The 24,396-nt window shown below is 41.6% G+C and overlaps 1 protein-coding gene across 3 annotated transcripts in view; it reads right to left on the reverse strand.

Annotated features, from left to right (window-relative positions):
• Positions 1-24,396, reverse strand: part of ARID5B (AT-rich interaction domain 5B) — a 654,996-nt gene that overhangs the window by 42,537 nt on the left and 588,063 nt on the right. For all 3 annotated transcript variants that reach the window (XM_069611202.1, XM_069611201.1, XM_069611203.1), the window contains one exon: positions 2,742-2,940. In XM_069611202.1, the coding sequence (XP_069467303.1) occupies positions 2,742-2,940 (199 nt within the window). The remainder of the gene's footprint in view (positions 1-2,741; positions 2,941-24,396) is intronic.

The following is a 24,396-nucleotide window of genomic DNA, read 5'->3' on the forward strand; positions in this document are numbered from 1 at the left end:
ACAACCTCTAAACTTTTTCAGAATTTACACAAATGTGCGCAAGGAATATGGGCATCAGATGATGAAGTGTCAGATTTTGAACATACAGACACTTGGAGTAACACCCTATTTTCCGCTACTACTCCCCAGAACATACCACAGAGTCCTAATACCTCTTAAAATGTGCACAGAAAAATCACAGAAATAATGATATTATTTACATAATTTTGACACTTCCGTACTATGAATTATCCATCTTTTTAAAATTATGCTCTGGCCCAGATGGGTGTGGTTTAGGTTCCAAAGCACATGGGGGAATTTCTGTCTGTCCCCGCCTTCAGCTTAGGTGGCTCCCAGAGGCAGTGCCCCTCCTATTTCCATCCAAGAGGAAGCCATTTACAACCCCTGATTTAGCATTTGCCTGTGCCAAGGAAAGTTCATTGTTCTGTTTTCCTGCAGCCCCAGTTACCCCTCCCCGAATTCAATCAGAGAGGTGTAATCTCCTTTTGGTGGGGGCAGGAGAAGACAGGCCAGGCCTGGGAATGCAGTTGCTGGGCAAGTTTCAACTCCTGTCGGGGGTAGTTGCCGGGCAGAATTCAATCTCTTCAAGCCAGGCTTCAGCTAAATGTCACTTTTGTTCCAGTTTTCTTCATTCAAATCAAACTTACAATTTTTACACATGCAGCTAGGACGCTGATTCTAAGTTCAAAACTATGACATTTAAACAGTTGCAACCTATGTGATACTCAAAAGTAGGTCACATTTATTTTAAACATTTCGATTTTAGTGGTTTTAAATCCAATTTCACTTAATCTGCTGACATCCACAGCTCAGCCAGTTTTGTCATGAAGATTGTTTTAGGCTCTTCATCTTTCCAGATTTTGTATGCACACAAGACTACATTCTGCCAAATGTCTGCTGTTGTTCAGTGAGATTTTTGAATATCTTGCAATGTTTGGAATAGGCATTTTGAGCTTGCATTTCAGAGAAACAAAGGTGATTTCAAAGCGCTTTTTTGAGCTAACAGGCACTGCTGTTTTTCCTTTGGCACCACGTTTCACTCATGGCGCTTCTGGCCCATCACGCTCGCACTGGTGGGTGGCAGGTCAGGCGACCATTTTGGTTTGCACAAAACTGCACGGTTTTCCTGGATTCTGGCGCAAATGTGGGCTTTTCTGCCATCTTGGATTTTCTAAGCCCACAGCACCAAATGTTGTAGCCTAATAATTCAAACGTGGGTCAAGACATCTGACATAGCCATACAACCCAGATCCAGCACTGAGACGGCAACCAAACAGGTGGTCGACAATGCCCTCAACATCCTTGACGATGGCGACACCTACCTCCTGATTCTACTCGACCTCTCGGCCGATTTTGACACAGTAGACCACCAGGCGCTCACAGACAACCTACATCGCACATGGTGATCAGCGACCTTGTTCTATGCTGGTTCAAGTCTTACCTTCCCAACAGTTTGTTCCGATGGACTCCTCTAGATCACCAATGCTAACCATCACCTGTGGAGTCCTGCAGGGTTCCATCCTCTCCCTTGTGATCTTCAATCTATACACGGAGCCGCTGGGAGCCCTACTAGTCACACACAACATCCACCAATACGTCGAGGACACAGCTATACCTGAAGATCGACTCCATCAAGGACATCCACAGGCTCAAAACCTGCCTCTCGCTGTTCCGCTCTTGGATGTCCAGTGCATAACTGGAGTTCGACACCTTCAAGAGCAAAGTCATACTCCTCACCAACACCGAACACCTAGAGATACAGACCTGGCTATCAACCATGAATCCTGAGGGCTTCACACCGAGCTCACCTCCTGCGCCAAGTCCCTCAGGTTCCACATCGACAAACACCACTCCTTCAAGACGCACATAGCTAAGAAACTCAGACAGCTTGGTATCAGCTCTCCCTCCTGTGAAATAAGCTCTTACTCCTTCTGGACAGCTTTAAATCCACTATTCAAGCACTGGTCCTATCCCACCTTTATGGGGGTAATGCACTCCTCGAAGGCCTCCGGTGCCCTCCAGTGTGCCCCTGAGAAGTGCCCTACACACGGCCGCACACCTCATCAAGGGTCTACAAAGATACAACCACATGCCCCTGGCTCTTATCGACCTTCACTGGCTCCCACTGCACGCAAAAATCACCTTCAGGTTTTGCTGCATCATCTATAAAGTCAGACGCCCCTCAAGTCACCCAGCTATCTTGCGCAGAAACTCAGCATCTCTGGCAGACAGCACACCACCAGAAGCCAGGACACCTGCAGACTGGAAATCTGATGCTGCAAAAAGGAAAGGGCCAGAAAACAATCCAAGACTATGGAACCTCCTCCTCATTAGCATCAAACTTGCCTCCATGATCCTTCAATTCAAAAAAGAACTCAGGACCCACCTCTTCAAGGAGTCTCTCCTACTTAACACCTAGGCCATCACGTCACCCACCGCGCCACCTGACTTTTTGTTGCCGTCCGCCCCTCTCCTCCCCGCCACCCTGTATAGCTATACCCCTCCTCTGTGCCCCTCTGTATCCTTCCCCCACTGTTTATCTGTTCTGTTGTACACTCTTAAAAACACTCCGTTATGCATCTGTACAGTTATATATCTCTGTAAAGCGCTCTGTTGCTTCTCGGAGCAAGGTCCACACTCAATAAATACCATAATAAAAGAACAATGCTGGGAAATGGGATTTAAGTTAGAGCGCATGCATGCGTGAAAAGACATGGAGAGATAACAAGCAAGCCACGCACCTCTGACGTTTCCTGGACTTTAAGCGCATTACTTTTTTCTTTCTTGCTCTTCTTGGTATCCATCTTGCTTGGCTTGTCTCCGGAAGCGTCAGCTTTGTCTTCCCCCTCATGAGATCCCTGCTCCTGCTTCCTAGCCTTCACTGGAGGCAGTGGTTTATCTTCCTCACCTTTGGTAAATCTTTCGTAGGGCAGAATTAATCTAAAAGATTAAGCACACAACTAATTGGCCCAACTGGTGAAAAAAACATCAAAGCATAACAAAGGTTTTCACAACGTATCTGCTGGCCATTCAGGAAAATGAAATAGCACACGAATTAGCCAAGAAACGTTTTAAAAGCATTCAAAATGCAGACGTGTTAATAATTATGATAGCTACAGCGAAATAAATGCATTGTAACGTTAATCCCTAGGGTTATCATAAGAATGGAAGATACCGCTAAATAAATGCATTTTAAATGTTAATCTCTGGTGTTATCTGACAACTCATTGGTGCTGTGCTTTAAAGTGCGTCAGACTCTGGGCTTCCCGTGCTCTGCCACCTGAGAACTAGCAGTGGACTAATCAAACGTGCGTCATCAAACACATGAATGAATAGTCACTTAAATGAAGACAGGCGTTTCGCAGGGCGGTGTGATTACGGGTGTGATTTAGCAGTACCATGAGCTTGTTAGAAACTATTGTCTGGCAACAACAAAAAATCAAGAGGAATCAATGCGGGAAATAGAAACAACGTTTGGCTAATGACCGGTGTAGGCGAAATAAGCGGACTTGTTAATTAAACAGTACACTTGTTTACCTAAACCCATCGCTTAAACTAACGTGTCAATGTCTCCACACCACGCCCTACGATGCATCGGTCTTTACCACTTTAACCAGCGCCTAGATGTCCACTGGCTATGCACGCTAGTATACATGTCAAAATAAACAACAAATAAATAAATAATAGTTTTTTTTTCTCGCAAGAAATCAACATTCCTGGGGGGGGTAGAGGGGGACATAATGAGCACTTGTACTTTTTGAGCTATTTTTACGCCCCTTCCTTATTTAGTGCTCTCTCTAAAAAGGGAACACAACCGGTTCAATTAAACGAGCTCGATGGATTGCATTACAATCTCAGTTTCAACTCCAGTGATTAAAGGTTTTATAATGCAGCTGGCGTGATTAATGACTCGCTGAGGGATTACCACAGGGCTCCCAAACTTAAACAAAACAAAGACGAACCTCAGCGCAGCCAACCGGGTTGTTTGAAAGGACGGGTGAACAAACAAAAAAACGTGTTGCTTTGCTGATAAACAGCTTCGCCCCAGTTGAAGAGTACTCTGGCAGGGTCATTTTAAGCAAGCATTGATGTTGGAAGTAGAGGAAAGTGCCTGTAAACACTCGCACGAAATTTAGAAGGACGCCACTGACCTAGATGCAAGGCAAGCTTATTGGGAAACAACAGGCATCAGGGGCGGGCGTGTAGCAGGTCACAGGGTTGCAGCACTTCCATAAAACATGCGACCTATTTCTTAGCACAACATCACCCTAATTTATGCGGCAACGAAAGCAAATTCATTAAGTGAGCCTGCCGTGACACGGTATGCGCAAAGAGGCGTGGGTAATGCTCGCTGGGCTTCATTTGGGCAGCCGGCCAGGACGGAGCCCACAGGGGAAATTCGTTTTCGGATCCCATTACTAACTCAGTTTAAACATGTTTCAGCTGCTAAAACTGGAAACTGTCCCCCCTCACCACAGACCTACCAGAATAACAGATAGCTGTCAAATACCTGCTACACTCTGTCACATTGAAGTTAATGCTTATGTCATACACATTGAAGTTAATGCTTATGTCATTAAGTAAAACAGAATTGCCCTGGTGCTGGGGCCACTCCGTCCCCTCTGCTAACTGCATATTTACGTAAAGTACTTTTCTCCGAGCGGGAAGATCATGCTTTGAGTCTCATTACAAGTGGACACCGTTTGGTTTTTGGACACAATGCCGGACTGCTTTTTCCCCTACTACCGTGTAAACATGTTTACGAGCTCCTGCAATTATACACCCACACATCACATCAGGTGGATGGTATTTAAATCTGCGCTGTCGCTACGGGAAAAGAAAGCGCATTCAGGAAAACGACACATCCATGAGAAAAAGTAAATGTTGGAACAGCTGTTCAAACCAGCCCTCACTCCTCGCAGCAGCCTCCCGCTACTGACATAATGATACTATTTGCAGCCCTGTTGCAGAAGGTAGGTTTCCAACCCCCACTCATGCTTAGAGCAGTGAGGGGACTTTTAATTCTGCACTGCTGGGCCCGGCAAGAATAATAATCACCCTTAACATTCTTTCCATGTCGCCTTTTATGGTAATTCGATACAAAAGGCTCCGCCTCTTTGTTTTTCATTGACAGCATTATCGCAGAGCCGAAACTCATTAGTCTGCAGCTAATGAGTAACCGTGGCTTGAATTTCTTTTCACAGTCTAAAGGGATCAAGGGGGACTGCAACATTTTCATTTGAGTAATTTTTCACTGAGCTCAGCAACTGGCAGTTCAGCAGCAGTATAAATACACTTCACACAGCTGGTCAAAGGCCCAGCGCCAGCAGAAGAAAACCTGGAATGAAATGTTCCTTGTAGCTGGGAAGCAGCATGACTAAGGTGGAATGGATTCAGAGCACAAGGCCAGCTTGTTCCAGTCTAGTCTTTTAACACTTCCAGAATGCAAGTGTGTACACACACAATATATATATATATATATATATATATATATATATATATATATATATATATATATATATATTTCGGTGAATAATGTTTTTTAAGGGGACATTATGGTTAAGTTTCCCTGATTAAAACCTGTAAAATTCAATGAAAGAACTGAGTTTATGGGACATTACGGACATTATGGTTGCAATGTAAAAATCCAGTAGTTATGGTAAGACAGACAGCCATAGTTTATCCCCCACCACGCACTGCTTATACCAAAACACAAGGATGTCTACCAACATGTGTAATGTCATTGATGATGCCATGGGTGACGTCATCTGTGATGTCATGCGTGACAGCTGAAACTCTGTTTGTGAACAACGCCAATGTTCGCAATTATTGCCGTAAACGTTTCTGTTTTTTTTGCCATTATTGGGGCATAGTACCCCTCCCTGTGACCTACCCAACCCTAAGCAAGACGGGGTAGAGTGCCCCACAAGTTTGTAATATGTCCCAACAATGGCAAAAATCCTGGATAATTTTGTTCCAGTGGCTTTGGGAAAATGTTGCATATCCCCAAATGCAAACGTCAGGAAGTAATTCAGCAAACCTCTATTTACACCACCATTTATCAGAAACCAACTGCCAGAAACAGTATCTTACATGCCCAAAGAAATCATCCAAAACATACTAGACATAACACACCATATGGAGAAATCCTTAGAATTAAAAGAAATTGCAGTGAAGAATACCAAACACATGTAAACAAAGCCATACAAACATTCAAGGAAAGAGGCTATCATTCAAACATTCTGAACAAAGCATTGGAAAGAGCAAAAACAAAAGCAAGAATTGAATTTTTAAGCAACAAAGAAATCAGACCACAACATGCTAAAGAAGTCAAAACATATTCATAACCACAAGCAGCTCCATTGGTACATCCTACAACTAGATAAAGATGTAACCACATTTTTGGAATCAAAACCAATTGTCACATTCTTCAAAGCACTTACTATTAAAAACCAGATTGGTCCAAGTTATTTACTACAGATTAAGAAAACAACCACTTTGCAATTATCCAGGGAGGATAGCTCAAGCGGCAACGTGCTCACCTTGGAAACAAGACGACACGAAGCAACACAGGTTAGATCCCCGGGTCCGCACTTAGAAACCTCTGGGTATTAAACGTGTTATAAATACACAACTAAGACATATTCCTGTAACAGCGCCTCAATGCCCCCGGGCTGTGTGAGCGCTTTAAAAATGCAAATAAATAAATAAATACAATCTATGTGGGTATGCCACCCATTGTAGGAAACCACAAATGTGGACATTGCAAAATATGCCCACATATAATGGATGGTCAAACACAGATTGAGTTACCCAAGCACAAATTAAAACAAATAAATCAGTATATCAACAGTAATACCAAATTTGTAATTTATGGGATACTATGCAATTGCAGTAAATGGTACATTGGAAGTACGGTAATCACTTAAAATTTGAATCATGAAACATTTCAGAGTAATCAAAAACCAAGATTGCAGATATCCAATGACAATACATTGTTGTCTTCAACACCCACATTTTACAACAGATATCCTCAAGGTGATGGGATTGGAAATGGTGAACACACTACACCAAGGGGAGGAGATGGAGAACCTTACTTGCGCCGGAGAGAAGCTAAATGGATTAGCATTATGGACACATGCCAACCTGGCCTTAATCAGGACAATGAATGTTATACATATCTTTACATTAGTATTTATAGTCAGCTTTAATGGTAATCTTATAAAGATGAGTACAAAATGGATTGTGAACAGTACAATATGCCATTGAATGCTAATGTGTGAATTAAAAGCTCTTGTTAACATTATATGTACGCCTGTTTAAAATTAGAACAATGTAACACTTTAGATTGAATTTATAATGAAATATTAGGGAAAAAACGATTCCCTTTTCCACTTAGCACAAAACTGTACTTACAATCACTTGTGATGCATAACATCTCAACAAATTATACAACTATAAAAAAAAAATCACGTAATCAAATGGGAGAAAAAGGTCAACATTAAAAATGATTGACCAAATGTAGATTGCTAGCAACAAATGAGAACCATAGGTACACAATTCCGCTGTTGTGATGATGTCGGAACAAAATACCAATACTACAAATCAGTGATTATCAATCTGATTGTTGAGATTACAACATCAGAGGACAAACAACAATATTCAATAACCCGAAGGGTAACAAGATTAGTCACGAACACTAAAAGATGGCTACCAGAGATAGAAATCAAATTCACTACATGAAAAAGAACCATCAAGGCCACAATGTTGCGTGGAGGACGCAATGACGCCACCATGCACAGCTGAGTGTGTGAGGATGCATACATGGAAGTACAATATTCTTCTGATGTCCCCAGGCGCCGGTACTTGCAAAATGGTGTCTGGAGGACATCTAAAGGAACGGGCAACCGAATCTGAGTGAAAACCAACATTACAGGTAAGATCACATCACACTGCATCCCAGAAATGAAATCCTTGTAAGTGATATTAGTGACGTAATTTCAGCGAGAAAACGTTCGTTTTTCTGTTCGTTGTGCAGAACAAAACTGAAAAATCGAATTGAAGCAATAATTTCAGAACAAACAGGGGAAAAACCCCTGCCAAAGATATGATGTGCTAAAGGCTACAGAATTTGGGTAAGTCGGCATGCACAAGCATCCACACTTTATACCACATTAAAAAAAAGCATATGATAAGAAAAGAATAACTGTATAAACACCAAATAGTTAAACTGTTTTTTACACCTTTCTTCTTCTTTTAGTTTATAATAAAGTGAGCAAAGCACCTCCCGATGATCCACAGAATACCAATGCAGTGAAACACGTGTAGATCGAGACATCATTTTTGAAAATATATGATTTAAAGACCAATGGATTTATTCAGAAGTATGAATTAATGAGGCAGAGACAACAATCTGAAAATATATGATTTGAACACCCATGTATTTATTCAGAAACATGATGAATTTGATAAGAAGAATTTGTGATTGAACAACACATTTTGAAGTCATGTTTTGTTATTGGTATTAAGTACAAAATAAGAATTTCCAGACAAGAAGAAAATAATAAAAAGCATTGTTTTCACTGCAAGGAGCACGGATATCATTTATCTTTTACGGTGCATAAACCAACCCTTCTAATATCTAATTGTATCTAGTGTATTGGGCAGAAAACAACACAACAGGGTGTGTGTTTTGACAACGGCAAATCCAAACAAACTTTGAATGAGAAATTATTTCCTGGAAATTAGCATGTCTACACTTATTTTTTAAAGTAATTCAGCAATACTTTTTTAACATACATTTTAGTCATTTTTAAACAAAAGCGGTAAACAGATTTGCACCATATTTGTAAAAGCACACTTTTGGGACCAGGCTGCTGTTCATGTGCAAATCTGAGGAAAATGCATCTAGTGGTATGGGCTGCAGGCACCATAGAATTATTTTTCAATTGCAGTAAATCAGGATTTCACAAAGTATATATAATGTTGTCCTCCCCTGCGTGAAACCACACAGAACTTTGCCAAAAATTCAGAGTCAGCTCTAAATTTTTTCTTTGAATGTTGTGTGGATTTGTCAAATGGCATCAAGTTATAAGCTATCCAGAAAGTGTTCTTCGTATGGGGAGGGCAACTTAAGCATAACTACAGGGTCACTGTCACCAACCGTGTAATATATATATTTAAATGCTGCATCTCTCCTTTTGCACGCATGATCTGCTGCACGAGAGATGTTATTTATGATGTCATAAGTGATGTCATTTGTGATTTCATCCGTGTGGTTAGGGGGTGTGTAATGGGGCCTAATAGTTAAAGGAATAGTTCACTCTAAAATGTTATTGTCCCAAAAGATGGGCAATAATCAAAAACATATATTAAACATATATTAAACATCTTTTTAAAGAAAGTTCCTATATAAACTTTTGAGCAAACAAGACTCAAAGTGTTTACATGGGAGCATCCATGTTGTCATGTCAAGCAGTCTCCTCTGTTCATGTTAAGCTCTGCCCTGGTGGCACTAATCAAGCTGCAAAACCCCCTACTGGGAGCTTTTGCTTACTGCAGCCAGAGCAGAGCTGAACATGAGGAGGCTGCCTTCCCTTTCATTTTATGTTTTCGGTGCTCCCCAAGCCCAGGTAAGCACAAAAAACGTAAAATGAAATTTGAGGCAATTATGAATACTTCGCCGGCAGAGTTTTCATAATTGCTGCTACTTTCTTTTCTAGTTTCCTGTGCAGGAAACAGAAACTAGAAAAGACATTTGCAGCATTTATGAAAACACTGCCGGCAAAGTATTCATAATTACCTCAAATTGCCTACTAGCAAATGTACAGCAATTACGAATACAACGTTGTTTTTTTTATAATTGTGGTGGCTTCAGCTTTGAGTCTTCTGGGCTCCCCCGACCCTGGGGAGCCCAGGAGATTCAAAGCTGAAGCCACTGCAAACATAAATACAACAACTTTGTATTTAAAAATGCTGCGATTTACTTTCTAAGTTTCTCGGGCTCCTCTGGCTCGTAGGAGCCAGGGAAACTTAGAAAGTAAACCGCAGCATTTTTAAATACAACAACGTTGTATTTATGCTTGCGGTGGCTTAATCTATTAGTCTCCAGGGCTCCCCCGACCTGATGAAGATGAAGCCACCGCAAATATAAATACAACATTATAAATGATGTGGTTTTCTTTCTAAGTTTCCTAGCCTCCTCCAGCCCGGGGGAGCCCGGGAAACTTAGAAAGAAAACCGCAGCTTTTATAAATACAACATGGTTGTATTTATATCTGTACTGCTTGGTTAAGAAAAAAGAAATAAGCACTTACCTACATGCAGCTTTCCTGACTGCATTCTCTCGTCTCTGGCAATAATGAAGCAAAAGCCACCCAGTGGTAGATTATGTTTATTATAGCTGGCTGGCTTTTGCTTCATTAGTGCCGCAAGGGCAGAGCTTAACAGAAGCACAGGATGCTCATCCATTTCACAAAATGGATGCCTCCTAGTACTTGACAATTTAGAGTTTGAGCCTCATTTGCTCAAAACTTTACATAGGGACTTTGTTTAAAAATATGTGTATATATATATATATATATATATATATATATATATATATATATATATATATATATATATATATATATTTGATTATGGGCCATCTTTTTAGCCAATACTATTTTAGAGTGAACTATCCTTTTAAGGTGGCATAGCTTCCAGCATCTACTGAATTTCAGGGGTTTTGTTAGATCAGCTAAAGTTTTTTTTCACTGAATTTCAAGTGATTTTTGCACTGAATGTATTCATCCTAACTAACCCTTCGCTAAATTCTTTTGACTGAATTTCAAGGGGGTTGTTATGCTATACCCTCACCACCTGTAATTCTGTCTTTTTTTTGTTAATGACATAACTGATGTCATTTCATTTTTGTGTGTCCACTAGATAAAAAGGGATTAGAAATGATGTACTGTGATGAAGAAAAGTGAGGTAGGGTTAGTTTGGGACTGTGACAAGGAAGAGTGAGGTTGTAGTTGGCTACTATGACATGAAGAGTGAGGTGGTGGTAGTGATGTACTGTGATGTGAAAGAGTGAGTTGTGGTAGGAGGGTACAGTGACAAGGAAGAGTGAGCAGTGATAGTGGGGTACTGCGACAAGAAAGAGTAATGTGGTGGCAGTGGAGGACTGTGACGAGGAAGAATGAGATGGTAGTGGGGGACTGTGACAAGGAAGAGTGATGTGGTAGTGGAGGGCTGTGGTGAGGACAAGTGATTTGGTGGCAGAGGAGGACTGTGATGAGGAATAGCAAGTTGGTGGTCGTGTGACGATGAAGAGTGATGTGTGGTACTAGAGGGCTGTGGCAAGGACAAATGAGTTGGTGGTATAGGGGGACTGTGACGAGGAAGAGTGAGTTGGTGGTTGTGGGGTACTGCGATAAGGAAGAGTGAGATGATGGTAGTAGGCGACTGTGACAGGTAAAACAGAGGTGGTGGAAGTGTGGTACTGTGATGAGGAACATCGAGTTGGTGGTAGTCTGGTAGTGTGACGAGGAAGAGTGATGTGGTGTCAGTGTGGTACTGACAAGGAAGAGTGAGGGGATGGTAGTAGTGTACTGTGATGACAAAGAGTGGCGTAGTGGTAGTGAAGTACTGTGACTAAGAAGAGTGAGGGGGAGTTAATTTTGGACTGTGATGAGGAAGAAGGATGTGAGGGTATATAGGTAACATTACTTTACATTATTGGGACAAGGAAGAGGGCTTTATAGTTCAGGTATGATTACTAAATAGAGACTGTGATAGAGAAGACAGAGGTACAACCATGTAGATATCTTCCCTTCTGATGTCTTGTGTAAATCGAGATCTTCACTGTTAAGTCACGTAAAAAGCTGTCCAATCATAACAAAAGATATAGTAAACAAGCATCGGCTTCCTCCAGTCTTTTGTTACAAACTTTTTCTGGAACTAGCTAAGCAATTATACACATTTTAAACACATGTAACACCCCAAAAACAGAAATAGCCCCCTAATACACCCCTGCTACACATTTTAAGTACATTTAGGAAGCAAATCCGGTAATTTCTGTATTTTAATAAAATACTAATTGCTTCGTAAAATAGGTTAAAATAATTATCTTCACCTAACTAGCAATCACAGTGATTTACACATCTTAATATAATATAGTTTTGAAGTATTTACACTTTATCTATGCCATTCGTGCTGATTCTAGAACTCGGAAAAACACTTGAAAAAATAAAAAAATACCTACTTCATCCCCAAACACCAAACCCTCACAAATCATCCTTTCTTACACTTCCCACATTCTCACAATGCCTCAACACTGCCCTACTTGCATGCCTTGTATCATTTTAAGGCACTTTCCAATATCGATTCGAGAACTCGATTTTCGAATCGCAAAATGGCAGACTTTCAGAAAGGAAAAAGCTTTGCACTAGCAACGCATCCTGAGAGATATAACTAACTTTTTGGGCACAGGGGCACCATACACTACGCCAATTAAAAAAACAACTGGACGGATTTATGCCAAACCAGCAAAGGATTTTCTTCAAGTGCTTCTTGCCCAACTAGTTAATTATTTAGCGCAAATCCGTACAGCGGTTTGGGCTGTGCACCTGAGCAAAAATGTGAGTTTCCTTATGGGGAAAATGAATAGAAAAGTGAAAAACACACTCCTTTTTTGAGCCTTCACATCTTTTCAACTGTAACATATATTTGCATGAAATATTCCATTTCTGGGGGTCCCGGGCGACAAATTACGAATGTCAAATGTCAGGCTGATCCGTCAAGCAACTCAAAAGTTATAAGCCATAGAATTCCAAGGCCAGAGGCAAAGTCCCTTCATAGGTCAGAGATTCATGATCACTTGCAAGATTCCCTTTAATACAGAGTTGGGGGTCCAGTTTGGGGCCTGGATGCCACCTGGACATCCTAAAACTATTTATTGTTTTGTTCTTTTTCCTATCTTTTGAATCATTTGCAGTTTTCTGTACCCTTGCATGCTTTTCTCTACTTTCACTTCTTTCCACGCCTTTTTTCTTCTCTACTTTTTTGTTTTACAACTTTTGTTCTCCATTTAATATTTCTTTTCTCTCATTCTCCTCATTTCTCGTTGTGCTTGTTTCATTGCTTACGTTGTCTTTCTTTTTCTCACCATGTGTTTTAATGCAATTCTATTTTCTTGTTAGTTTCATCCCTTTGTTCCACTTTCAGTCCATCTTGGAAAGAATGTTTGTTCAATTTCCCTATTCTTTCATTTTCTTCCCCTGTTTTTCTTTATTGCTTAGCCTTAGTTTTTATGAATACTCTCCCCCTCCCTGCCCTGCTTCATAGAGATCATTATCCTGTACAAACAAACATCCCTGCAAACCGAGCACTGTCTCTCAAAATTAGTTAGTGAGAGATGAATGTTGCTGGAGGTACCAGGGGGCATTGTCAAGTGATATGTGATGTCATAAATCCCTTGTAATAAATAAATACACTGCAGGCATTTATAGGGTCCCATGTCTTATGGGATAATAATGAAAAGTTAGCTATTGTAAGTGATTTCAATCCAGCACACACCCAAGTCAACGCTCACCATGTAGTGCACAACTGAAATCTTTCTTTATTTTTGTCTGAAAGTTCATTATTCTGAACAATATATTACTCATATCACACCCTTCTCCTGTAACCCCCCTCCGGTCACACTTAACCAGGAATCAGGCTGGTTTGCAAAGGTAAATATTTATTTATGTATTTAAAATGTAATCACAATATGTTTTAATAGATATACAACAATCACCAATGGGGTGACAGAACACTGAATAATATCTTTAGTACACTAGGAATAGGTAATAAGCAGCACAGAAAATACTTGTGTTGGTTCAGATCAGATAGCACTGTGGTTAGAGGTTCCCCCTGCACACCCCTCAATCCCCAATAGGCAATTTAAAGAGGTAGGAGGAGAGAGCAGGTATTCAGGAATGGCAGAAATCAAATGGAATATCAATCCCACTTTCCCCCAGCAAACACAAGAGAAAAACGGAATTGACTGTCCAGCTGTCAGAATGGCTTTTAAAATCTTTAGAATGGACTGGCCAAAACACCAAATGTGGTCAAAAACACTTGACTTTCTCTAAATTCTTATGGGAGCCGCTTTGCACAGTTGCACACAAACACAAGCAATGATTTAGTCCAAAGAAAACATTTGAAATCTTAAAATGCAAGCGGAAGCAGTTAAAAGTTCTTTTACACGTGTAAAAATGTCTCCAAATGCAAATTTACGGCAAACTTTTCAGTGCACGATATTCGCGATAACGGGAGAATCACACTGAATTGGAATTCTATGGATAGGTCCAGATGTTAGCTACAAGTAGGAGTTGAAATTTCATTTCTATCACAAAAACTGAGGGAGTTATGGAGTTTTTAAAGGAGGTCGTTTTTGGAAAATAGGCGCGAGAAGGAAAATCAGAAATGCACTTTTAAAAATGACAAATGAGTTTGCTTACACTAGGGGATGACTATGAAGAAGCAAATACCAGACAGGGATTACAATCACTGGATCAGGGTGACCACCTGATAAGGAAACCCGACTTCTTCAGATGAGAAAATGGGCAGCGCAAAGATAGTTCTAACAATACTGGTTCTGACTGAAAGATACGATGGGTTGGAGATAGGGACAAGACTCTGCAAAGGACATATGCTCTGTGACACAATTCTTCCCATTTATACCCACTAGATACGTTTTTAAATGGGACAGTCAGCTCTGGTCATGGAGTGGGTCTGGTCTAAGAAAAACAGCACACCAGGCACAGGACTAGAACCTCTAGGCCGGTCGCCGGATTGGCACAGGATCTGCTATCCTAGTCGGTGGGTATTTGGATCAGCTGGATGGCGAGTTCCTCAGGCATGCCTAGTGGTGGCAAGCCAGAGAATTTCTGGATACTGGTTCAAAAGGCCTTCTCACCTACACTGCGCTTTGCTGAGTGGAGAGGATAAATTTGAGGATTGGGGCCTTGCTGGAAATCAATAGTGTCTATTGCTGGCAAGAGATTTGGCATCTGGATCTGGAAGAATAGTTAAAGCTGGATGTAGTTTGCTGGATCAGAGTGCTCCGTCGGAATCAGGATGGTGGCTGGATCAGCGAGTCTCTATGTGCTCTCAGCTGTCTCTATTTATGCCCCAAAAATGACATCACAAAGGGGTGTATGGGCTGGCTTAGCTAAGCCTGCCTCTTTGAAAGGTGATTGGGTCAGAGTATACTCTCTGCCTTGATAGGAGGAGAGAAACAGAGTGTCATCTTTATGGTGTAATTTTATGATGCCGAGAATCCACCCCTAGCCACTGGAACACAGTCTAATTTTGGCAAAATACATATTTACACATGTGCAACCTCTATATAATCACATACACCGATTGCATATTTTACATAGCAGCTATTCCACAAAACCCCATAGCTGTGGGATCATGTCTCCCCTTTCTACAGACTTTTGCCCTTTTCGCTATGAACAGACTTTAAAATGTTTATGCAACTTTCCACAAATGTGTGTGTTTAACATGGGAATGAGTGTATAAAGTTTCACAATTCTAGCGGAAATACATTTTGCGTAAAATCACATATCTTTCCATTGCTGTCCAGAACATGTCACACAGTTCTGGCGCCTCTTCACCCGTGCAGCCGGAAATTAAATGAACAACTCTGTCATTTTTATATTTTTCACCATTTTGACTAGCAAGTTATAAGTCTTTTTAAAAAGTGTTCTTTGTACATGTTGAGCCACAGATGGTTGCTTGGGTCTGCCTCTTTTTGTCTCCCTGCAGTCCAGGAGCATGCTCCTCCTTTTTTGTTCTTTGCAGAGGCCATTTACGACCCTCTTCACACTTTGAGTTTCCTGAGCTGCAGCTTGTCATTGTCCCCTTTCCCTCTGTAGACCAGATTTTGTCCTACCCTGTAATTAACGCCTCCACGTGAGTTCCTGCTGAGGAAAGGCCTACCTTCTGTGAGAAAAAAAACTGCTATTCCAGTTTTGCAGCTTCAGCCAAACTAATTAAAACTTAGTAAATAAAACCCACATCTGTTGCATCACATACAAATACATTTCTTTCTTGGTGTAAAAATCTGTGGAATCAAAACACAACTAAAATCTGTATTCCTTTTTGCAACAATATGTTGCTACTTCAGGAGACTTTTGAATTTTAGGTCATTCTAAAGCTGTCTTAGTAACTCTGACAGCTGTCATTCAGGCAGCCCCGGGTCCTGCACCCAGATTTTGGCATAGAGGCTGTCAGTTTTCAGACTTTGTATGTTTCACAATGTTCCATTTGATACATAGATTTTAGCACCGGGCAAGATTGTGAATGTTGAAAAGTATTGTGTTATAGGAATTTTGGAGTTTTTAGGCAACAAATCAAATGACAATTGTGGGCACATTTTTGGGTTTCATTCGCAAAGTGCTGCTTTTCTCTCTGCACTCTGTTTTCTGGTCATGGGACCCACTGGCACATTTCTGCAGGATGTGCTCTATTCCACTGCACATGCACCATGGGTGGCAGGTTGTGCATCCCTCTTTTTGTGTGCTGAAGTACACGGTTTTTGTAGGTTTTTGGCGTGCACAAGGGTTTTGCCGCCATTGTTGCCGTTTCTTTCCCCATTACTGGCAGGGTGATGCCGCATAGCATAGAGGAGTGGGTCAATACATCCCACACTATGCTGAATGCTCTCTATTCATTACCACTTGCATATGATTCAGTTAGTGGAAGGAACTATGTTGTTCAAAGGTCATTATTATTTAAGCAATAAGTCTGAAGGGTGGGGGCTTTACTGGGTCAAGTAATGCCTGTGGCCTGTTACAGACCAGAGTGAAGCAAGGGCCTTAAAGTTAGCCTGGGCATTACTATAGACAGAAAAGCCTGCTGCCCGGAGGGATTCATTGCTACGAGCATCCTGTCATGTTTTCCAGGATGCTAATCGTTTTTGGGAGAAGTGGCGTGCTTGCTGTTTCTCAACGTAAACAAAACTACAAAACAAGATGGCTGCCATAGACAAGGGAGAAGGAAAATACATGTACTCCCTTTCCACTTTCCGTGGCGACCATTGCCACAGCGGGCGAAGCAGCAGGGATAGTGTTCCTGGCAAAGAGACAAGGAAGCTGCAGGTAAGTGGGACGAGGCTGAGCAGTGGAGGAGGGAGGTTGAAATTGGGGTAGGCATGAAGGGGAAGCGAGGAAGAACTTGCCTGCAGCATGGCAGGTAAGATGGCGGCGTCCCACTTCCGTGGAGGCTCAAAACACGGGTTACACCATGCGGAAAATGGATCTACTTGATTACTGCGTGGTGCAAAAATACTGAATCCGAAATTGTCGAATTTGAAAATAGTGCAGCGCAGTGAGCACATAGATCACTTTCTCCCGCATCCCCCTACTTACGTTCTTTCGACGGGACACTTCTGTGTGTGCCACCGACACCACTCTATCCCTGCAGTGTCATTTCCATCCAGCTAACTTGGGTCGGAGCTGGCGCCCCAGGGTCCTTTCTTCTTTTCTTGACTTTATTGTCCCCTGCTTTCAATCTCATGGAAGTGGGGGACACCCCTGCAACACCCGAAGCCCCTGCTGCTCTTGTTCGACATTATGAGCTTTGTTTTTTTCCATGACGAATACACAGTAAATGCGTATTCAGCATTTTTGTCCCATTTAATCACCCGAAACGGTTGAAAAGCCCCTGTTGCGAGCTTCCTGATTGGCTGGGAAGCCCCCTGCTCTCCCAGGGTGCTAATGTTTATGTATTAGTGTTTTATAATGCACTACATGGCAATACAATCTTTGAGTCAAAGCACAGTAAAATGGCAGAAAAGCAGTAGAGATGTGTAAAGTCAGGGGACCCTACCAGCTTAGTAAGTCAGGGGACCCTACCAGCTTAGCCTGGGGGACACATTCCAGATCCTAGGAGGAAAGGAGCAAAGGAGGGAGGAGGTGAGGTTGAAGCTGTAGAGGTCAGGCGATCATGATATGATATGATATGATAGGTTATTTAAAATGCGCTCTATACCCAGAGGTTTCTAAGCGTGGACCCAGGGATCGAACCTGTGGTGCTGCGTGTCATCTTACTTCCAAGGTGAGCACATTGCCCCTGAACTATCCTCCCGAGACAAGGCCTCATCACAACTAAACCTAAGGGCCACAATCCAGATCCTTTACTAGGAGAAAATGAGGGAAGGTAAGTGAAGTTGAAAGGGTAAAGGTCAAAGGCTATCACAGCTAAACCCAAGGGCCACATTGCAGTTCCCGAGTGGGGGAAGGAGGAAAGGAGAATTAATATGGGTTTGGAGGACGGGCAAAGGTAAAACCAGGGGTCACATTGTAAACTCTGACTAGATGGAGGGGATGGAAGCAGACAGAGGTATGGCTCTGGGGCAAGAGGTCAGGGGACTATCACAATTCCACATTCTGGCAAGAAGCCATAAGAGAAGCCAGAGTGGAAGGAAGGGAAGGTAAGAGCGGGTGAGAACCCAAGCGAGAAAGGGTGGGCATTGAGTGCGGAGTCTACTAGGCTTGTTTCGAGGTGAGGATGGATACAGATATACAACTGCATGTTAACATACAGCAATATATATATATATATATATATATATATATATACACTAGTATTACTAATACAATGCCTACAACGTACTGCAATGTTAAGAAACAGGCATTTTCAAACTGCATGACGTTACACAATCTGATATCCATCGTAACGTCTATGTAAAATGTTTCAAAACATTTACTGTTGATACATGTTTGATGCTTTTCATGCGCAATTATTGAGTGGATTAAAGATTAGATTAAAAAAAACGAAAATGCAAATGTACATAACCCAAAGGTTGAGATTATTCTTCTGGAAACAGTACTATAAATCCTCTTCTGCAATTAAACAGCAAGGATGACAATTTAACAGCCAAGCATTTCCTTTCTTTGTCAAGTGATATCAAAGTTAATTTTACAATTAATTCAGTGTGTTTACAATTGACAAAGGCACCAAACAATCTAGAGTTTATGAAGAGGCCCTGTACATAAAAGGATTTCGCAGATTGAACAGTTTTAGCAAATACTTTCAATATTTTCCATCAATTAATTAAGATTAATATTTAATACCCCTGAAGCAGAAAGAGTAGGGAGTTTAAGGGGCGACTGAGATTCTTGGTTAATCCATTCTCGCTCTCGGCAAAGCCATTTTTATGCGCCGGAGCTTTGCATCACTGCCCGCATAGATACTAAGACATGTTAGCAACTGGGTACTCCATTGTGTCATCTGAAGATGAATATGCCTCATTTAAAGTCTCTGGCATGTAGCCTTGCATTGCCCCTGCAATCTAGAGAAATATAGCCCTTTTGAATAGATGCTTATCCACATAGGTCGATCTAACATATTAAGCACATTCCTGTCCCAGATTGCATCCCGCCTTAGGGTGCAGCGATTTTCGAATAGTTGCATCGCTGGAAATTCAGAAAATTCAATGAACTGCTCTGCAGGAAGCGGCAGAGGTCAGCGAATCTATTACCACAAGTAATCTGGAACGCGGCCAACCGGCCTTAAAACACCGAGGCAGGCACTTTTATATTTACAAAGATCCAAATCCTCTAGGACATAAAGCAGACTTCTCGGATCATGCGAGATGTGTTTTGCAGTATATCAAAGATTTCTTCAATATTAAAATTCTATAAAAGGAAAACGAAAACCACTTTCGTCGTTCTCGAGGCTGTACAGGGGAATTTAGAAGAGATGCAAAGATTAATGTGAACTGGAAATCGCTGACATTGCTGTATCTGAAAGGGACTAAGAGCGCATTGTTTCAGCCGGGCTCGCCGACGTTCTCCGCAAGTCAGTGCCGCATATGTTTATAACTCAATGCTCAGGAAACTACTGTCATTTGCTTTGGCCCCACTCTTGGATTTGGATACCTTTCTGATGACCACGTTTCGACACATGAGATCGACTCTAAGAAAATGTGTGTTTCGCTTTTAAGTACATATATTTTTGCGTCGAAGCTGAACATGTGTGATCCTTTAAAAATCCATATGTGAATGAACCAGAAATACAATTATAGCAGCGACTGCACTCCAATGATATAATGGAAACTCTAAACTCAGACGGAAAGCATTAGTCACAGAAAGGAAATTAGTCTACCGGCTGAGAGCCATGTTGTCTCCACTTGTCCATGTAGCTCGCGGGAGGGGGGAGAATTATGCATCGGACCATCAGTCAAGATAGTACGGGCACTGTGCCCACACTACTGTCAGGGGATCAGGGTAGAGCATTGGCACTGGTTTTATGTGTGTGGCTATGGACATGAGTGACAGGGGAGGGGCAAGAGCGAATGACGATGCACGAGGCTAGACACATCATCGTGCAATGACATCTATTTCTGCGCCTTCGTTCATCTCTGGCTAACTTCCTGTTCAACCACTCAAAGGGTGAACTCAGAGATAAAGCCCGGCCACAGACATTGTCATACTGCGGCCTAAAAAGGACACAGTCATTCAGTGGTACACTAAAAAATGTGGTTACCCCTATTCTAATACCTTATATCAAATAAGCAAACGTTTTCAGATAAGGAGGAGGGGGTATGGGTGCATTGAACTTCCCACACCTCGGTGCCGCCCCTCAGACATTTTACATAGGGGTGGCCACACTGGAAATCTTAGGGTGACACACCAAACAAACACACATAACTGAATGGGCCGAAGGGGGGGGGGTGGGGGTTTAAGGGTGGCCCATGGGTGACCTTGCCTCGTTCCTGGGTTCAGTCTGACAATGCCAGTCTTTGCACTGGAGTCTTTCAATGCATTTGTGTACCAGGGCAATGTATGCCCTACTCTTAGACCTTTGCCCTGGTGCAAATAAATTTGAAAGAATATATATTTTTTTGCACTAGGGCCATTATGGTCCCAATGCTAATTGAACTTGCACCAGTGAAAAGTTTCTGTAATATGGCCCACTGACGTTTAAACACGTGGTTTGGTGCCAGATCACAGTAAGCCTATCATGTTACAAATGTTATACTTTTTGAGTGTGTGAAAGAAGCATAGGGGCTCACTATTCCTAATGCCGAACCTAGGCGACCTTCAATGTACTTTAAAAACGTTCTGGGAGCTGTATTTGGCCCTTTAAACATATCCTTTTAATTACATTACAAGGTATTTATATTGCGCACTATAGACCCTCAGGCATGAAGGCGCAGACAACAGAAAGAGAAAGAACACTAGTTTCTTAAACACTTATATTGAGCTATCTTTGAATCTCCACATTCAAATAGAAAATTGAGCTCTTTGCTCTTCCAATACACTCTTCAGCTCCAAAGTCAATGCTGCTCCAATCTCTGTGTCAATGTTTTCATATAACGACTAACACTGAATGCAGTTTCTAAATGTGGTATTGACAGAGCACCACATCGGTGAATTGTTAATATTCTACTCGATCTGACCTTTAATCGAGCCTGGCAATTTCTCAGGTTCTTTTCACATGGTCCCATTCTGAGGATGGCGGTAACTCTGAAAATGCCATCTAATAATGCACAGGGATTAATGTGGTTGTAAGGCATGGGGCGGTAAATGAGGAATGTAAGGCATGAGGTAAATATGGGTAATTTAATGCAAAAAATGACTTCATGTGTACCCCATGCCTTACACATCCCAAATAATTTCAATGCATTGTTAGATGCCGTACTTTGTATGTCCCCCATGCTGTAAACATCGTACACGATTCCATCGCACAATGAGGTGGTATTTTAAAATAGGAGGTATTTGAAATACATCACAACATGTTGTTACCACCAAGCTCATACTGAGGTGCATGGAGCAGCACAGATTGTTCACAGAGAATCTTAAATCAGGTAATCTAGTAACCCTGTAATAGTAGTATCTTAGGTTTGTTTGTTTTAGGGGCATGAATTCACATTAATCTAAGTTAACTCCCTTACTATAGCATTTCCAGTAGCTACCCATCATCAAGGAATGTGCCTTTGAAATCCTATTGGTGTCGCTTTGTGGGAGGAGTTCCCTATTGCTGTGGTGTAAGATGGATTGTGTCATGGTCTTTGAGATGTTCATGACCTTGATGGGAACGTGAGGCACTAGTCATATAGAGAGACAGTAACTTGGGTTTGACCTATGCGTACGTGTTTTGCAATAGTGCGTGTCAGTACTGGCATGTGAACATGGATACAGATTGTTCAAACAACGATGCCGTTTCACCGCCCAAACTACTTTTTTTGAATGAAGTAATCTATTTTTATTTTGGCTATTATGTGGTGCCTGCGCCACCTATAAGCTGAATGTATTGCATTAGAGTACAGATAGGGAGAAATGGCATATGAGCAGGGAAACACAGCTTCTAGTTGTTGATTGTTTGCCCGCCCATTGACAGCCCATGGCCATGCTAATCCCTATGGCCATTCCCACCCTATTCTTGCTCCTCTCCTCTCAAAATACCTCCTCATGGGAACTCTTTGAGCTCACTTTACTCAAGCCTTAACATCAAACTTTGCATTCAAAGAGCCTGACAGTTTTTTTTTCTTCAAAAAAGTCTTCTGAGAGTTCATGACTTAACTGGAGTTCTAAACGTGCTAATGGTGTAATAAAAATGTCTTAACCAGGTCTGCCTCCAGCCACTCAATTTGCATCTCCTTCACAGTTTTTGGCTTTTGTATAAGTACTAGGCATTTGCCAGGAACTGGTATTAGATGCCCAGGTACTCACATCATTTTGCACCTTCTACCATCAGTGACAAATTAATACCACTGCAGCAATAAAATAATACAACCAAAATAGAATTACAAATCGAATTCAGCACTGGAGCCACAGAGACCTCAAACAACCAGTGTTTCAATGGGTAGACAATTTAAAATCTGGATTTCAGGAAACATGATGTTCGAATCCCCAAAGAATGTTTGATGAAGTGCCTGCTGCTATCAAACAGGGGTTGGACTCATTTTGCAATGTTATTTTGAAAGTGAATGACTGGTGGCTCATCCACTACACTCTCCTGCCTTATCATCATCGAAAGAGTACCCTAAGGAAATATGACGGACATTCTTATATAGAGTTTAGACATGCTGGATTCCAGCCACTTTTCAAAACTCTATTGGATCAGACAATGCACATCGAATGCCGCCACGTGGGTGCTGCTTCCTGTGAATTGAGCTAACCCAGCCTTACTTCCTAAGGCCAGTGGGAGGAGATCAAGAGTTAGAGTGAGTACCTTAATATGCTCTTGTCTCTTTTTTGACTAATATCTCTCTCTCACTCATATTCACCATAGATGAAGAAGGCATAACGGCAACCTCTATCATTGAGGCTCCTAGGGTGCCACGAATGTGGTACAGCTCAGCTCTCATCACAAAATGCCACAATAAATGACCAACCTCCGTTGCTCCAGGATGCATATTTAAGCTGGAATGCAGAACGATGCACGTTTTTCAGACTGAGTTATGCGCCCTGATATGATATAAAGGACAGGCACAACGACAGAGGCACACACACTCTCCTTAAGCATCGTGAGGTCATTGACTATTGGGGGGAATGTACTTGCAAGGATTGTAGGCCATCCTTGCACTTGACACAGAAGTTCAATGGTGGTAGCCTGCCTTCTACCAGTGGTAGAAGAGGAACATTCAGATTATGCAGAGCCAAGGGACCCCTGAACAAGTGGTTGTGATTAATTGCCCTGAATGGGCCTTTTTAATGGATGTTTTTATTTAGACAAATTATGTTTTTCAAAGAAATGGGGCGAAGGAGACGTCCACACCACAACCCAATACCTCACCCCCTGAATGTTTCTGTTTAACGTCGAGTTTTCCTTTTTAGCTGTTGCTTCTTTTCCTCGAATTTACTGATCTTTCCATATCCCTATTTATTTATCGACATCAAACCAAGCTTCAAAAAGGGCAGTCGCCAGACAGTATTCAGAAGAATGCTTTGTCATTTTGAATGAAGACGAAAGGATTTACATCACTGTATTCGGGCCAACTAACCTTAGCCAAGGGAAAAACAAGACACAAAGATCTTTTTTAGAACAATAAAGATGTTGATGAAAGCCAGAAAAGAGTGCAAACGGCACTCTATTTGCACAATCAACGACACTATCTACATTTTTATCATGTTGCAGGAAAAGACATGTTTACACCCTATGTCTTATTGTAAGGTGTGTATCATACCTCGTTGAATCCCAAATCATATCAATTTTGTAATTAGTAATTTTGGGTATGATCTGCCCAAATGAAGTACTGTAGTGATATTGTAAACCAGAGTGTGAACATATATATGTAAACGCAAATAAAATAATGATTACGCTTTTTAGTCCTGGTCAGACGGGCTATGCTGGGAGTTACTATCAGAACTACTGGTATCCTTGGAAAATAGTATTCAAAACAATCTGTGGACT

Source organism: Ambystoma mexicanum, chromosome 8, assembly GCF_040938575.1.
Source record: "Ambystoma mexicanum isolate Mex_15411 chromosome 8, UKY_AmexF1_1, whole genome shotgun sequence".
Classification (NCBI taxonomy): domain Eukaryota; kingdom Metazoa; phylum Chordata; class Amphibia; order Caudata; family Ambystomatidae; genus Ambystoma; species Ambystoma mexicanum.